Genomic DNA, 17,121 nt, shown 5'->3' on the forward strand with positions numbered 1-17,121 from the left:
ATAGTCATCAGGTTATCTAAAGTCCAGACAAAGTAACGATTTTTTTTTTTTTTTGATATGGTCTTTTGCTCTTGTCGCTCAGGCTAGAGTGCAATGAATGGCATGATCTTGGGTCATCGCAACCTACACCTCCCAGGTTCAAGCGATTCTCCTTCCTGCCTCAGCCTTCCAAGTAGCTGGGATTACAGGCATGCACCACCACGCCCCATTACTTTTGCATTTTTAGTAGAGATGGGGTTTCTCCATGTTGGTCAGGCTGGTCTTGAACTCCAAACCTCAGGTGATCCACCCGCCTTGGCCTCCCAAAGTGCTGGGATTACAGGCATGAGCCACCATGCCCGGCTAGAATCTTAAGAGCTGTGAATCAAAAACATCAGTTAACCTATATAGAAAAACCTATTGGATTAATGCAGATTTCTCAGCAGAAACCTTGCAAACCAGAAGGGATTGGGGTCCTACCTTTAGCCTCCTTAAACAATATAATTAACAGCCAAGAACTTTGTATCTAACAAAACTAGCTTTGTAATGAAGGAGAGATAAACTCTTTTTCAGACAAACAAATGCTCAGGGAATTCAGCGCTTGCAGAGTGCTGGCAAGCTCTGCAAGACATGCCAAAAGGAGTTCTAAATCTTGAAACAAAACCTTAAAATATGCAAAAATAGAACCTCCTTAAGGCATAAACCTCACAGGACCTATAAAACAATAACACAGTGAAAAAAGCCCAAAGTATTCAGGCAACAACTAGCATCATGAATAGAATGGCACCTCAAATCTCATTACAGACATTGAATGTAAATGACCTACAGGCTCCACTTACAAGATACAGAATGGCAGAATGGATAAAAATCCACCAACCACGTATCTCCTGTCTTCAAGAGACTCACCTAACACATAAAGACTCATATAAACTTAAGGTAAGGGGGTGGAGAAAGATAATCCATGAAAATGGAAACCAAAAGTGAGCAGGAGTAGCTATTCTTATATTGGACAAAACAGACTTTAAAGCAACAACAGTTAAAAAAGACAAAAGGGAAGATGGTCAAATAGGAACAGCTCTGGTCTACAGCTCCCAGTGAGATCGATGCAGAAGATGGGTGATTTCTGCATTTCCAACTGAGGTACCTGGTTCATCTCATGGGGACTGGTTGGACAGTGGGTGCAGCTCGCGGAGGGTGAGCTGAAGTAGGGCAGGGTGTCACCTCACCCAGGAAGTGCAAGGGGTCAGGGGATTTCCCTTTCCTAGCCATGGGAAGCCATGAGTGACTGTACCTGGAGGAGCGGTACACTCCTGCCCAAATGCTGCAATTTTCCCACTGTCTTTGCAACCGGCAGACCAGGAGATCTCCTCCTGTGCCTGGCTTGGCAGCTCCCACACTCATGGAGCCGTGTTTGCTGCTAGCGCAGCAGTCTGAGATTGACCTGGGATGTGGTAGCTTCGTGGGGGGAGGGGCATCCACCATTGATGAGGCTTGAGTAGATAATTCCATGCTCACAGTGTAAACAAAGTGGCAGGGAAGCTCGAACTGGGTGGAGCCCACCACAGCTCAGCAAGGCCTAATACCTCTCTAGATTCCACCTCTGTGGGTAGGGCATATCTGAACAAAAGGCAGCAGACAGCTTATCCAGACTTAAACATCCCTGTCTAACAGCTCTGAAGGAGGAGTGGATCTCCCAGCATGGTGTTCGAGCTCCAATAATGGACAGACTGCCTCCTCCTCAAGTGGGTCCCTGAGTCCCATGTAGCCTGACTGGGAGAAACCTCCCAGTAGGGGCCGACAGACACCTTATACAGGCAGGTGCCCCTCTGGGATGAAGCTTCCAGAAGAAGGATCAGGCAGCAATATTTGCTGTCCTTCAGCCTCCACTGGTGATACCTAGGCAAACAGGGTCTGGAGTGGACCTCCAGCAAACTTCAACAGACCTGCAGCTAAGGGGCCTGTTAGAAAATTCCAAAAACCAGAAGGCCTCTTCTCCTCCAAAGTATCACAGCTCCTCACTAGCAAGGGAAGAAAACTGGACAGAGAATGAGTTTGATGAGTTGAGAGAAGTAGGCTTCAGAAGGTGGGCAATAACAAACTTCTCCAAGCTAGAGGAGCATGTTCTAACCCATTGCAAGGAAGCTAAAATTCTTGAAAAAAGGTTAGATGAATGGCTAACTAGAATAAACAGTGCAGAAAAGAGCTTAAATGACCTGACGGAGCTGAAAACCACAGTACAAGAACTTGGTGAAGCATACACAAGCTTCAGTAGCCAATTTGATCAAATGGAAGAAAGGATATCAGTGATTGAAGATCAAATGGAATAAAGTGAGAAGACAAGATTAGAGAAAAAAGAGTGAAAAGAAATGAACAAAGCCTCCAAGAAATATGGGACTATGTGAAAAGACCAAGTCCACGTTTGCTTGGTGTACCTGAAAGTGACCGGGAGAATGGAACCAAGTTAGAAAACACTCTTCAGGATATTATCCAGGAGAACTTCCCCAGTGAAGGAGAAATAAAATCCTTTACAGACAAGGAAATGCTGAGAGATTTTGTCATCACTAGGCTGGCCTTACAAGAGCTCCTGAAGTAAGCAGTAAACATGGATAGGAACAACCGGTACCAGCCACTGAAAAAACATGCCAGATTATAAAGACCATTGTTGCTATGAAGAAACTGCATCAATTAACAGGCAAAATAATCAGCTAGCATCATAATGACAGGATCAAATTCACACATAAAAATATGAACCTTAAATGTAAATGGGCTAAATGCCCCAGTTAAAAGACACAGACTGGCAAACTGGATAAAGAGTCAAGACTCATTGCTGTGCTATATTCAGGAGACCCATCTCATGTGCAAAGACACACATAGGCTCAAAATAAAGGGATGGAGGAATATTTACCAAGCAAATGGAAAGCAAAAAAAATGCAGGGCATTGCAATCCTGGTCTCTGATAAAACATACTTTAAGCCATCAAAGATCAAAAGAGACAAAGAAGGCCATTACATAATGGTAAATGGATCAATTCAACAAGAAGAGCTAACTATCCTAAACATATATGCACCCAATACAGGAGCACCCAGGTTCATAAAGCAAGTTCTTACAGACCTACAAAGAGACTTACACTCCCACACAATAATAATGGGAGACTTTAACACCCCACTGTCAATATTGGACAGATCAACAAGACACAAAATTGACAAGGATATCCAGGACTTGAATGCAGCTCTGGACCAAGCAGACCTAAGAGACATCTACACAACTCTCCACCCCAAATCAGCAGAATATACATTCTTCTCAGCATCACATCACACTTATTCTAAAATTGAGCACATAATTGGAAGTAAAACATTCCTCAGCAAATGTAAAAGAACAGAAATCACAACAAACTGTCTCTTAGACCACAGTGCAATCAAATTAGAACTCAGGATTAAGAAACTCACTCAAAACTGCACAACTACATGGAAACTGAACAACCTGCTCCTAAATGACTACTGGGTAAATAACAAAATAAAGGCAAAAGTAAAGCTGTTCTTTGAAACCAATGAGAACAAAAACACAACGTACCAGAATCTCGGACACATTTAAAGCAGTGTATAGAGGGAAATTTATAGTGCACTAAATGCCCATAAGAAAAAGCAGGAGAGATATAAATTTGACACCCTAACATTACAATTGAAAGAACTAGAGAAGCAAGAGCAAACAAATTCGAAAGCTAACAGAAGACAAGAAATAACTAAGATCAGAGCAGAACTGAAGGAGATAGAGGCACAAAACCCTTCAAAAAAATCAATGAATCCAGGAGCTGGTTTTTTGAAAAGATCAACAAAATAGACCAATTGCAAGAGTAATAAAGAAGAAAAGAGAGAAGAATCAAATAGACGCAATAAAAAATGATAAAGGGGATATCACCACCAATCCCACAGAAATACAAACTGCTGTCAGAGAATACTATAAACACCACTATGCAAATAAACTAGAAAATCTAGAAGAAATAGACAAATTCCCGGATACACACACCCTTCCAAGACTAAACCGGGAAGAAGGTGAATCTCTGAATAGACCAATAACAGGTTCTGAAATTGAGGCAATAATTAATAGTCTACCAACCAAAAAAAGTCCAGAACCAGACAGATTCACTGCTGAATTCTACCAGAGGTACAAAGAGGAGCTGGTACTATTCCTTCTGAAACTATTCGACCAATGGAAAAAGAGGGAATCCTCCCTAACTCATTTTATGAGGCCATTATCATCCTGATACCAAAGCCTGGCAGAGACACAACAAAATAAGAGAATTTTAGGCCAATATCTCTGATGAACATTGATGCAAAAATCCTCAATAAAATACTGGCAAACCAAATCCAGCAGCACATCAAAAAGCTTATCCACCATGATCAAGTCGGCTTCATCCCTGGGCTGCAAGGCTGGTTCCACATATGCAAATGAATAAATGTAATCCATCACATAAACGGAACCAATGACAAAATCCACATGATTATCTCAATAGATGCAGAAAAGGCCTTTGACAAAATTTAATAGCCTTTTGTGCTAAAAACTCCCAAAAAACTAGGTATTGATGCAATGTATCTCAACATAATAAGAGCTATTTATGACAAGCCCACAGCCAATATCATACTGAATGGGCAAAAACTGGAAGCATTCCCTTTGAAAACTGGCACAAGACAAGGATGCCCTCTCTCACCACTCCTATTCAACATAGTATTGGAAGTTCTGCCCAGGGCAATCAGGCAAGAGAAAGCAATAAATGGCATTCAAATAGGAAGAAAGGAAGTTAAATTGTCTCTGTTTGCAGATGACATGATTGTATATTTAGAAAACCCCATCATCTCAGCCCCAAATCTCTTCAGGCTGATAGGCAACTTCAGCAAAGTCTCAGGATACAAAATCAATGTGCAAAAATCACAAGCATTCCTATACACCAATAACAGACAAACAGAGAGCCAAATCATGAGTGAACTCCCATTCACAATTGCTTCAAAGAGAATAAAATACCTAGGAATACAACTTACAAGGGATGTGAAGGACGTCTTCAAGGAAAACTACAAACCACTGCTCAACAAAATAAAAGAGGACACAAACAAATGGAAGAACATTCCATGCTGATGTATAGGAAGAACTAATCTCGTGAAAATGGCCTTATTGCCCAAAGTAATTTATAGATTCAATGCTATTCCCATCAAACTACTACTGACTTTTTTCACAGAATTGGAAAAAAAACTACTTTAAACTTCATATGGAACCAAAAAAGAGCCTGTATAGCCAAGACAATCCTTCACAAGAAGAACAAAGCTGGAGGCATCACGCGACCTGACTTCAAACTTTACTACAAGGCTAAAGTAACCAATACATCATGGTACTGGTACCAAAATAGATATAGAGACCAATGGAACCTAACGGAGGGCTCAGAAATAACATCACACATCTGCCACCATCTGATCTTTGACAAACTTGACACACACAAGCAATGGGGAAAAGATTCCCTATTTAATAAATGCTGTTGGGAAAACTGGCTAGCCATATGCAGAAAACTGAAACTAGACCCCTTCCTTACACCTTATACAAAAGTCAACTCAAGATGGATCAAAGACTTAAACATAAGACCTAGGACCATAAAAATCCTAGAAGAAAACCAGGCCAATACCATTCAGGACATAGGCATGGACAAAGCCTTCATATCTAAAACACCAAAAGCAATGACAACAAAAGCCAAAATTGGCACATGGGATCTAATTAAACTAAAGAGCTTCTGCACAGCAAAAGAAACTATCATCAGAGTGAGCAGGCAACCCACAGAATGGGAGAAAATTTTTGCAATCTATTGATCTGACAAAGGGCTAATATCCAGAATCTACAAATAACTTAAAAAAAATTTTATAAGGAAAAAGCAAACAACCCCATCAAAAAATGGGCAAAGGATATGAACAGACACTTCTCAAAAGAAGGCATTTCTGCAGTCAACAGACATATGAAAAAGTGCTCATCATCACTGGTCATTAGAGAAATGCAAATCAAAACCACAATGAGATACCATCTCGTGCCAGTTAGAATGGCCATCATTACAAAGTCAGGAAACAACAGATGCTGGAGAGGTTGTGGAAAAACAGGAACACTTTTACACTGTTGGTGGAAGTGTAAATTAGTTCAACTATTGTGGAAGACAGTGTGGCGATTCCTCAAGGATCTAGAACTAGCAATCACATTACTGGGAATATACCCAAAGGATTATATCATTCTATGATAAATACACATGCATACATGTGTTTATTGTGGCACTATTCCAATAGCAAAGACTTGGAACCAACCCAAATGTCCATCAGTGATCGAATGGATTAAGAAAATGTGGCACATATACACCATGGAATCCTATGCAGCCATAAAAAAGAATGAGTTCATGTCTTTTGCAGGGACATGGATAAAGCCGGAAACCATCATTCGCAGCAAACTATCACAAGATCAAAAAACCAAACACTGCCTATTCTCATTCATAAGTGGGAGTTGAACAATGAGAACACATGAGACACAGGGAGGGGATCATCACACACTAGGGCCCGTGGGTGTGGGGGCTTGGGGAGGGATAACATCAGGAGAAATACCTAATGTAGGTGATGGGTTGATGGGTGCAGCAAACCACCATGGCACATGTATTTCTATGTAACAAAACTGCATGTTCTGCATATGTAACCCAGAAGTTAAAGTATGATAATAATAAAAGAAGACAAAAGGGACAGTATACAATCATGAAAGGACTAGCCAAATAGGAAAATATCACAAACCTAAATATATATGCACCTAACACTGGAGCTCCCAATTTTATAAAGCAATCACTACTGGACCTGAGAAATGAGATAAATGGCAACACAATAGTAGCGGGGGACTTCAATACTCCACTGACAGCACTAGACAGGTCATCAAGACAGAAAATCAACAAACAAACAATGGATTTAAACTATATCCTAGAACAAATAGACTTAACAGACATTTACAGGACATTCTATGCAACAACTGCAGAATATAAATTCTTTTTATCAGCACATGAAACATTCTCCAAGACAGACCTTGTAATAGGCCACAAAATAAGCCTCAATAAATTTAAGAAAACTGAAATCATATCAATCTCTCAGACCAAGTGGAATAAAACTGGAAATTAACTTCTAAAGGAATCCGCAAAGCTATACGAATACATGGAAATTAAATACTCTTTTCTTGAATGATCCTTGGGTCAACAATGAAATCAAGATGGAAATTAAAAAATTATTTGAATAAAATGGTAATAGTGACACGACCAACCAAAACCTCTGGTATACAGCCAAAGTGGAGCTAAGAGGAAAGTTCATAGTATCAAATGCGTACATCAAAATGTCTGAAAGAGCACAAATAGAAAATGTAAACTCACACCTCAAGGAACTAGAGAAAACAGAACAAACCAAATCCAAACCCAGGAGAAGAAAAGAAATGACCAAGATCAGGGCAGAACTAAATGATATTAAAACAAAAAAGATAAATGAAACAAAAAGCTCATTCTTTGAAACGATAAAATCAATAGACCATTAGTGAGATTAATCAAGAAAAGAGAGAAGATCAAAATAAGCTCAATTAGAAAATGGGAGATATTGCCGGGCGCGGTGGCTCAAGCCTGTAATCCCAGCACTTTGGGAGGCTGAGACGGGTGGATCACGAGGTCAGGAGATCGAGACCATCCTGGCTGACACGGTGAAACCCCGTCTCTACTAAAAAATACGAAAACTTAGCCGGGCGAGGTGGCGGGCGCCTGTAGTCCCAGCTACTTGGGAGGCTGAGGCAGGAGAATGTCATAAACCCGGGAGGTGGAGCTTGCAGTGAGCTGAGATCCGGCCACTGCACTCCAGCCTGGGCGACAGAGCGAGACTCCGTCTCAAAAAAAAAAAAAAAAAAAAGAAAAAAAGAAAATGGGAGATATTACAACCAATATCACAAAAATAGAAAAGATCATTTAAGACTACTATGAACACCTTTAAGCACACAAACTAGCAAACCTAGAAGAGATGGATAAGTTCCTGGAAGTATATAACTCTCCTAGATTAAACCAGGAAGAAATAGAAACTCTGAGCAGACCAATAGCAAGTAGTGACATTGAAACAGTATTAAAAAATTGCCAACAAAAAAGTCTAGGAACAGATGAATTAAAAGCTGAATTCTATGAGACATTCAAAGAAGAATTGGCACCAATCTTATTGAAACTATTCGAAAGATAGAGAAAGAGGCAGTCCTCCCTAAATGACTCCGTGAAGTCAGTATTATCCTAATATAAAAGCCAGGAAAGGACATAACAAAAAAAATTACAGACCAATATCCCTCGTGAACATAGATGCAAAAATATTCAACAAAATACTAGCTAACTGAATCCCACAGGATATCAAAAAGATAATACACCATGATCAAGTGGGGTTCATACCAGGGAGGCAGAGCTGGTTTAGCACATGCAAGTGAATAAATGTGATACACCACATAAACAGAAGTAAAAACAAAAATCATACGATCATCTCAATAGATTCAGGAAAAGCCTTTGACAAAATCCAGTACCCCTTTATGATCAAAACCCTCAGCAAAATCAGCATTGAAGGGATGTACCTTAAGATAGTAAAAGCCATCTAGGACAAGCCCACAGTCAGCGTTATACTGAATAGGGGAAAGATGAAAGTATTTTTCCTGAGAACTGGAAGAAGATAAGGTTGCCCACTTTCACCACTTCTATTCAACATAGTACTGGAAGTCCTAGCCAGACAAGAGAAAGAAATAAAGGGCATCCAAATTGGTAAAGAGGAAGTCAAAATGTTGCTGTTTTCCAGTAACATGACTGCATACCTAGAAAACCCTAAAGACTCATCCAAAAAGCTCCTAGATCTGATGAATGAATTCAGTAAAGTTTCAGGATACAAAATCAATGTACACAAATTAGTAGCACTGCTATACACCAACAGTGACCAAGCTAAGAATCAAATCAAGAACTCAACCCCCTTTACAATAGCTGCAAAAAATAAAATACTTAGTAATATGCCTAATTAAAGAGGTGAAATACTCTACAAGGAAAACTACAAAAAACTTGTGAAAGAAATCATAGATGACACAAACAAATAGAAGCACACCCCATGCTGATGGATGGGTAGGATCAATATTGTGAAAATGACCATACTGCCAAAAGCAATCTATAAATTCAATGCAATTCCCATCAAAATACCATCTTTTTTTTTTTTTTTTTTAGACAGAGTCTCACTCTTGTCTAGGCTGGAGTGCAATGGTGTGATCTTGGCTCACCGCAACCTCCACCTCCTGGGTTCAAGTGATTCTCCTGCCTCAGCCTCTTGAGTAGCTGGGATTACAGGCATGTGCCACCATGGCCAGCTAATTTTGTATTTTTAGTAGAGATGGGGTTTCACCATGTTGACCAGGTTGGTCTTGAACTCCTGACCCGCCTTGGCCTCCCAAAGTGTTGGGATTATAGGCATGAGTGTCTGTGCCCAACTGTCATTATTTTATACAGAACTAGAAAAAAACAATTGTAAAACTTATATGGAACAAAAAAGGAGCTTGCATAGCCAAAGCAAGCCTAAGCAAAAAGAACATATCTGGAGACATCACATTACCCAACTTTAAACTATACTACAAATCTATAGTTACCAAAACAGCACGGTACTTGTATAAAAACAGGCACATAGACCAATGGAACAGAATAGAAAACTCAGAAATAAAGTGAAATACTTACAGCCAACTGGCCTTTGACAAGGCAAACAAAAACATAAAGTGGGGAAAGGACATCCTATTCAACAAATGGTGCTGGGATAATTGGCAAGCCACATATAGAAGAATGAAACTGGATTCTCATTTTTAACCTTATACAAAAATCAACTCACGATGGATCAAAGACTTAAATCTAAGACCTGAAACCATAAAAGTTCTAGAAGATAACATTGGAAAATCTCTTCTAGACATTGGCCTAGGCAAAGAGTTTATGGCCAAGACACCCTAGAAGCAAACACAACAAAAACAAAGATAAATAGACGGGAATTAATTAAACTAAAAAGCTTCTGCACAGCAAAAGAAATAATCAGCAGAGTTAACAGACAACCCACAGCGTGGGAGAAAATATTAACAAACTATGCATCTGATACAGGAGTAATATCCAGAATTGACAAGGAACTCAAAGAAATCAACAAGAAGAAACAAACCCATCAAAAAGTGGTCTAAGGACATGAATAGACAATTCTCAAAATAAGATATACACATGGCCAACCAACATATGAAAATGCACATCACTAATTATTAGGAAAATGCAAATCAAAATTACAATGTGATACCACCTTATTCCTGCAAGAATGACCATGATTAAAAAATTAAAAAATGATAGATGTTGGCATGGATATGGTAAAAAGGAAATAGTTTTACACTGCTGGTGTGAATGTAAACTAGTACAACCACTATGGAAGACAGTATGGGGAGTCCTTAAAGAACTAAAAGTAGAGCTACCACTTGATCCAGCAAACTAGTAAAACTCTACTGGATATCTACCCAGAGGAAATGAAGTCATTATATGAAAAAGACACTTGCACATGCATGTTTATAACAGCACAATTTGCAACTGCAAAAATATGGAAAAGGCCTAAATGCTTATCAACCAATGAGTGGATAATGTGATGTATATATCATGGACTACTACTCAGCTATAAACAGAAATGAAGTAATGGTATTCACAGCAACCTGGATGCAGTTGGTGACAATATTATTCCTTTTTATTTATTTATTTATTTATATTTTGAGACAGAGTCTCACTCTGTTGCCCAGGCTGGAATGCAGTGGCGCAATTTTGGCTCGCTGCAAGTTCCACCTCCCGGGGTTCACACCATTCTCTTGCCTCAACTTCCTGAGTAGCTGGGACTACAGTCGCCCACCACCACGCCTGGCTAATTTTTTGTATTTTTTGTAGAGACAAGGTTTCACAGTGCTAGCCAGGATGATCTCAATCTCCTGTCTTCGTGATCTGCCCGCCTCAGGCTCTGAAAGTGCTGGGATTACAGGCGTGAGCCACTGCACCCGGCCTGGAGACCATTAGAAGTAACTCAGGAATGAAAAACCAAACATGGTGTGTTCTCACTTATAAGTGGGAGCTAAACTATGAGGATGCAAAGGCATAAGAATGATATAAAGGACTATGGGCACTTGGGCAGAAGTGTGGGAGGAGGTGAGGGATAGAAGATTACACATTGGGTGCAGTGTACCCTGCTTGGGTGATGGGTGCACCAAAATCTCAGAAATCACACACAGAGAACTTATGCATGTAACAACACACATGTTTCCCCAAAACGATTGAAATAATAATAGTAATAAGTAAATAAAAAAAGAAGGTACTTGGGAGAAGAGGTGGGTATCTTTCAAAATAAGCAAGCTGTATTTCCTCCTTCTGATTGGAGAAACAAAAATATACGGCATCCTCACTGCTCTGGCATGGCACAAAAGCAGCATGGTGCCGTTTTGTCTCTGTTGCTGCTTTTGATGTCTCCTGACTCTACATCTGAGCTTATTCCTGACTGTGGGCCTCCTGGGAAGACCTCTTGGCAGATAGACCTCACAAAAGCCCCTTACTCTCTGAGATAAGTTCCCACCTCATCCAGAAGTGAAGAGGAGGGGTTCAGTTTGGTGTGAGAGTCACCCGGTTTGGAGATCTCCAGGCTCGCCTTGCAGGCCTCCTCTCTCCTCACTAGCAGTTCTGTCTCATGTCTGTCCTTCTTGCCTAGCTTGCCCAGCCCGTGCTGCTCCTTTGCTCCCTGGCACAGACACAGGGCTGGGGGAGGTGAGGGCTGTGCTAGCACCTACAAAGCTGTATAGAGCAAGGACAAACAGAAAGAGGAACTTTGACATTACCTGAATAGATAGAAGGAAAGAAGCCAGGATTCTGTCTACCCAGAGGGGAAAGAGGAAATAGAAGCCATGGTCAGTGAAGGACACAAGTTGGTTATTGAACCCAGTCCTAAATCAAGGCTTGGAGACCAGTCAGGAACACTGTGCCATAATTATTTATTTTACATAGAAACTTATGAGACAGATTTGAATCAGGAATTGCACATGCAAAAGATGTTGCTGATGAAGATCTTTTGTTTAAAATGACAAAATTTTAGTATTTTAAGAAAGCATACAAATCAAATCAGCTATATTCTTCCTCACTAGTTATTTCCTGTTAGGGTTCTTAATTCTTTTCCTCAGAAGTCAGAGCAAGTTATGGTGGGAGGTAGAGATTTTGGAAGGAGGAATCTAGAGACCTAGAGAGGAAGAAAACTGGCTCAAAAAGGACACGTCTTCTATGCTTTTGGATGAGGTAGGAATCGACTCCAGAGTGAAGTGAGACTGCAGGAGAAAGCAGGCTGCCTACTATGGAAAACCATATATAAGGTATTTTGTGTGGAATTTCGTATGCTACATGGCGAGGTGGTTGGAGAAGTTGGAGTTGACATGCAAAATATTTTACATAGATAAACTTTCAAGTATGACTTGCCTTCTTTTCTGTCATGGAACTCTAACTCTGAGACAAAATACTGTGAAATTAAAATTCAAATATTATTCTTACTTTCATCATATCTTCATAGAAAAGATAAAGAATGGGGTGGCTGTCTTTCTTCTTCCACCAGCCTTTCACATGGTCGAACCAGGACCCCCATATCACTGAAAGAAAGACACATACATATGTGGGCCATGGGAAGCTGATAGTAGAGAAACCCAGGGAAAAACTAAGCTGTTTCCATAAGATACAAATGGAAGATGTGATCAGGAGAACTTACTTATCACACTTCCTGTCTCTGTTTCAGCACAACTTTTCTTCCTTTTGGAAGCTGGCAAGATTACTATCTTAGTCTCCAGAACCTGTTAGGCTTGAATCTTAGCTTTGACCCTTAGAGCTGCATGACCCTGGGCAAGTTACTTAACCTCTCCGAGTCTGTGCTTTTTAAAAACAATCTTCTGAAAGGAGGTTAGTAATAGTAACTGTCTTGTAAGGTAATGTTTGTATAAATGTATTCTGTAACATCTACTGTGTGCTCAGCACTGTCCTAGGTATTAGAGACAGAGCAGTGCACACAAGCTAGTCAGAAAGCCCTGCTTTTGGAAGTACATTTTATGGGGGAGACAAAAGAGATAGATGTGAAATATGCAGAATGCTAGAACACAGTGTGTGCTTAGCAAAACAAATCACCCAAATAACAAAACAAATACCCAGGGAAGGAGAGGGAAAACTTTGATAGTACATAGGAGGCTGACAGGTAGGTAGGCTGGTCAGAAGAAGGGATTATTGAGCACAACCCTGAAAAAAGGGAAAGGAGGAGCCCTGCTGGGCAGAGAGTACAGCCAGGGGAGGCACTGGGTAGGAGGTTCTGGGTGTGCCTGGGGGACCAGGACAGAGTGAGTGAGGCCAGGGGAGTGGGGAGAGATGCAAGAAGTGTGAGGCCTGGCCCTGTGGGCCTGTGCGATGCCCTAAGTACTCTGACTTTACTCTGAGTGAGATGGGATGCCAGTTGTGGGCTTCCGATATAGGAGTTGCATGATCTGACTTCCTTTTTAGTAGAATCTCTCTGGTTTCTCTGTTGAGAGTAGAGTGTAGGTTGGCAAGGGCAAAAGTGGGGGCAGAGGCTGTTTCGTTCATCCAGGGAAAATCTGATGATACTTTGGCCCAAACTAAGTCCAGAATCTGACCGATCCTCGCACTTCCGGAAGTGTGCAATCTAATCACACTTAGCGTTGACAGATTTTCTTGTGGGGTTTTTCTTTCGGGGGCTGGATGGGGTATATGAGAAACAAAAAGGCTCAAGATAAGATCAAGATTTTAGGCCTGAGTAATTTAAGGGACAGAGTCACAATTAACAAGAAGGAGAGGCTGAAGGAAAAGCAGGTTCTGCAGGAGAGGTAGGAATTAAGATTTGGACACATGAAGTCTAAGATGCCCCGTAAACATCCCGGTGGAATGTTGGTAAGGCAGCTGGGTCTATGCACCTGGAGCCCACAGCCAAGGCCAGGACTAGTGCAAATCTTGGAGTCATCAGCAGACAGGTGACATCTGAAACCACAAAGTGAGTGATATTGAGCAAGGAATGATGTAGGTAGAAGAGAGAAAGGAGCCAACTGTAGACATCTGGGAGATAAAGAGAAACCAGCAAAGGAGATGGGAAGGAACAGAGACGTGGGAGGAATGTCAGGGGAGGCTGGGGTCCTGGGAGCCAATAAGAAATCATTTCAAGGAAGAGAGAGTGTGACCAATTGCGTTAGATGATGTTGATGGATTAAATGAGATGAGGACAGAGTATTGATCATTGGGTTTAGTGATGTGGAAGTCATGGTGACCCTGGCAGAACAGGTTTGGTGGTGTTGGGAGAGAAACTGAGGATAATAGTGTAAGCCAGTGCTACAAGGTGTTTGCAGTAAATGGAGGGAAAGATGGGGGAGGTAACTGGGGTTGGGGAGGTAGGGTCGACAGAGTGGTTTTTAAATGTTATTTTATTTTAAGGTGGGAGAAATAATAGTATGGGCCAATGCTAAGACGTATAAAAGCATTAGTCTGGTAGTGCCTGGGACACAGTATAATAGTAAGTGTCTGACACATAGTAGCTACTCAACAAAAGTCATTTGAAAATTTAAGTAAAAAATTCAGTAATATTTTCCCCTTTCTTCTATTATATTATCCTTTCTCCCAAAATTTGCCTTTCTTATGTTTCATTCACACAGCGTAAAGATTAGGTAGGATGTGTCTAAAAGTCTCTTTGATACTAGGATGTCTAAGAGCACTTCGGTCCCACTCCCAGTGATAGCTTCCAATCATTAGGGAGTATCTATTCAACCCCTTTCTCTCTTCTGGCATGCAATGTAGTCATAGGGTGACCAGACATTCTATTCTGTATAGGGCTGTGTCAGTTTAATTACTGAGAATCCTGTGCTGCAGGAACCTGCTTAGGTCAGGGCAAGCTGTATGGGTAGATGACCGAGACATAGGGCCAGTCTATCTGCACTTTGGCAGAAAGCACTTGTGCTACTCCAGCTGGGTGAAATGCCTCAGCATGGCACTCCCCCTCATAAATAGGGGGAACTGCTACTGTTCTACTTCTTATTCTTGATTCCTTCTACCCATGTTCCATGCTATTGGCCCTGAAGATGCTTCTTCAGGAGTTTCTCTCTCTCTGTCTCTCTCTCTCTCTTTCTCTCTCTCTCTGTGTGTGTGTGTGTAGAGGAGTAGCCCTAAGGCTGTGTTTGACGTCAGTGCTTCTCTTCTCTGGTGTGCAACTTGCCTGATGCAGGGCAAGGAGTTGGAACTATCCTCTCAGCTCTCTGATTTAGGAACAGTCGTCTACATCAGCCCAGTCCTGGCCCTGCACAAGCCCAATGTCTCAACTTGTCAATGAGGTCACTTTCTTAGGGATCACTCTTTGTCCAAAGACGTTCTGACATCATTGTTAGAACACCTACAAGGAAATTTACTGTAGAAATTCAACCAGTGAAACTACCTTGGGGTACAATGGATCATTTTCAAAGTATATCTCATAAGGAAAAGACTATAATAATAATAATAATAATAATAATAATTTTTGTCATTTAAGGTTATGAAAGTCAAATGGCAATCAAAGGTATCATATTTTCCTGCATTACTGGTGGTTTGTTACTAATGGAAAGGACTACTTTATTACATTTATTTATAATTATTTTAGAGAAAAAAATATAAGTGACAAGGCAGTTGTTTCTCCATAGGACTATATAAATAATTAGCAAAGGTGTTTCAGTTTTAAATTTTGAACTTGAATAATAAAAAGTGCTTTGGTGCAAATATTTAGGTTTTAATCATGCAAAGTTGTCAATTCAACTTCATGGTGCAAACCAGTTTGATGTTACATTTATATTGTACTTCCCCAAAAGTATAACCTTGTAAAGCTTCCTTAAATTACCATTTTTGAAAACTTTTGAGAAATCTTTTAATTATGGAAGTATTCAAATATATGCAAGAGTAGAGGAAATAGTGTAATGAATTTCCATGAACCAATTATCCAGCTTCAATAATTTCATCACCTTTTCATACTCTTTAGGCTTCTTTAGGAGAACAGTTGATGTATTAAAAGATATAGCAGCATTTGAGACTTAGAAAAACATCAAGAAACTTGTGAAGACTCAGTTTTGACACTGGAAGCATACTGAAAGATCATACATTTTTGCACGTGACAGTTTGTGAGCCTGCAGTGTCAGGGGCCACCACTGCACCACCAATTCAAATGATGGTTGTGATTGGAAAACTTGCATGCACACTAAACCTTTTCTTTCTTTCCAGTTGAACATGTAGGCAATTGGACATGGTTACCAGCCAGTCAAGACTTCAACTGCCAAGCACACAGGGTTTGAGCTTAATCAAACCTGCCTATGTTCAAATTCTAGCCACTGCTCTCGCTAACAGGGTAATCATAGGCAAGTTACTCAAACTCACTGAGCCTCAGTTTCATCACCTACAAATGATGAATATACTTACCAAGCTTATGAGGTTGTTCTAAAGATTAAACAAGTTAATGCATTTAAAACATTTAACATAGGCTTAGAGTTGGGACCTTCTCTTATAGCTGGCTTGCCTGTAATACTGGTTTGACTTCCTTCAGAGGATATATTGCAATTGGAAGCAAATCCACTGACCACAGATTACAGCCAGGGCTATGCCACATCTCTCAGGATATGGCCTCTAGTCCTTCCCTCCAAGAAAATCTGAGCCCCTTCTATGGATGAATTTTGTTTCCCAAGAAGGATAATTTGATGGGGGAAAACTTATCCTCTGCAGATATAGGTGAAGGCTGGTTTCATGCACTTGGCTCACCATTGCCTGCCAGGAATGTTTCGAAGTACTCATCCCAGCTTCCTGGGTCAGGGAGTGCTTTGTTCATCCTTTGAAAATGGTAGTAGGACACCAGATTATCCTTGGGATTTCTGGCCACATAGATTATCTAAAGTAATGAGAAGAAACAAAATAAACGATAGGACAAGTTAGAAATTGGGCATTCAGTGTGCAGAGCATATGTGTTCTGGTAACCATGTCCTAAAGGTCATGAATGCATCTTTGTTCTCTTCCACTCATCATCCAGC

At 40.6% G+C, this 17,121-nt stretch overlaps 1 protein-coding gene and 1 long non-coding RNA gene across 3 annotated transcripts in view; one reads left to right on the forward strand and one right to left on the reverse strand.

The window, feature by feature from the left end:
* The window catches only part of LOC110741113, a 40,031-nt gene that overhangs the window by 4,600 nt on the left and 18,310 nt on the right, over nt 1–17,121 (forward strand). The window lies entirely within an intron of this gene.
* The window catches only part of LOC116270321 (sulfotransferase 1C4-like), a 30,558-nt gene that overhangs the window by 3,383 nt on the left and 10,054 nt on the right, over nt 1–17,121 (reverse strand). Inside the window, exons 4-5 of the mRNA XM_031655394.1 lie at nt 16,856–16,982; nt 12,596–12,690 (exon numbers count right to left, since the gene is read on the reverse strand). Coding sequence (XP_031511254.1) covers nt 12,596–12,690; nt 16,856–16,982 — 222 coding nt within the window. The remainder of the gene's footprint in view (nt 1–12,595; nt 12,691–16,855; nt 16,983–17,121) is intronic.

Source organism: Papio anubis, chromosome 14 (genome assembly GCF_008728515.1).
Source record: "Papio anubis isolate 15944 chromosome 14, Panubis1.0, whole genome shotgun sequence".
NCBI classification, from domain to species: Eukaryota; Metazoa; Chordata; class Mammalia; order Primates; family Cercopithecidae; genus Papio; species Papio anubis.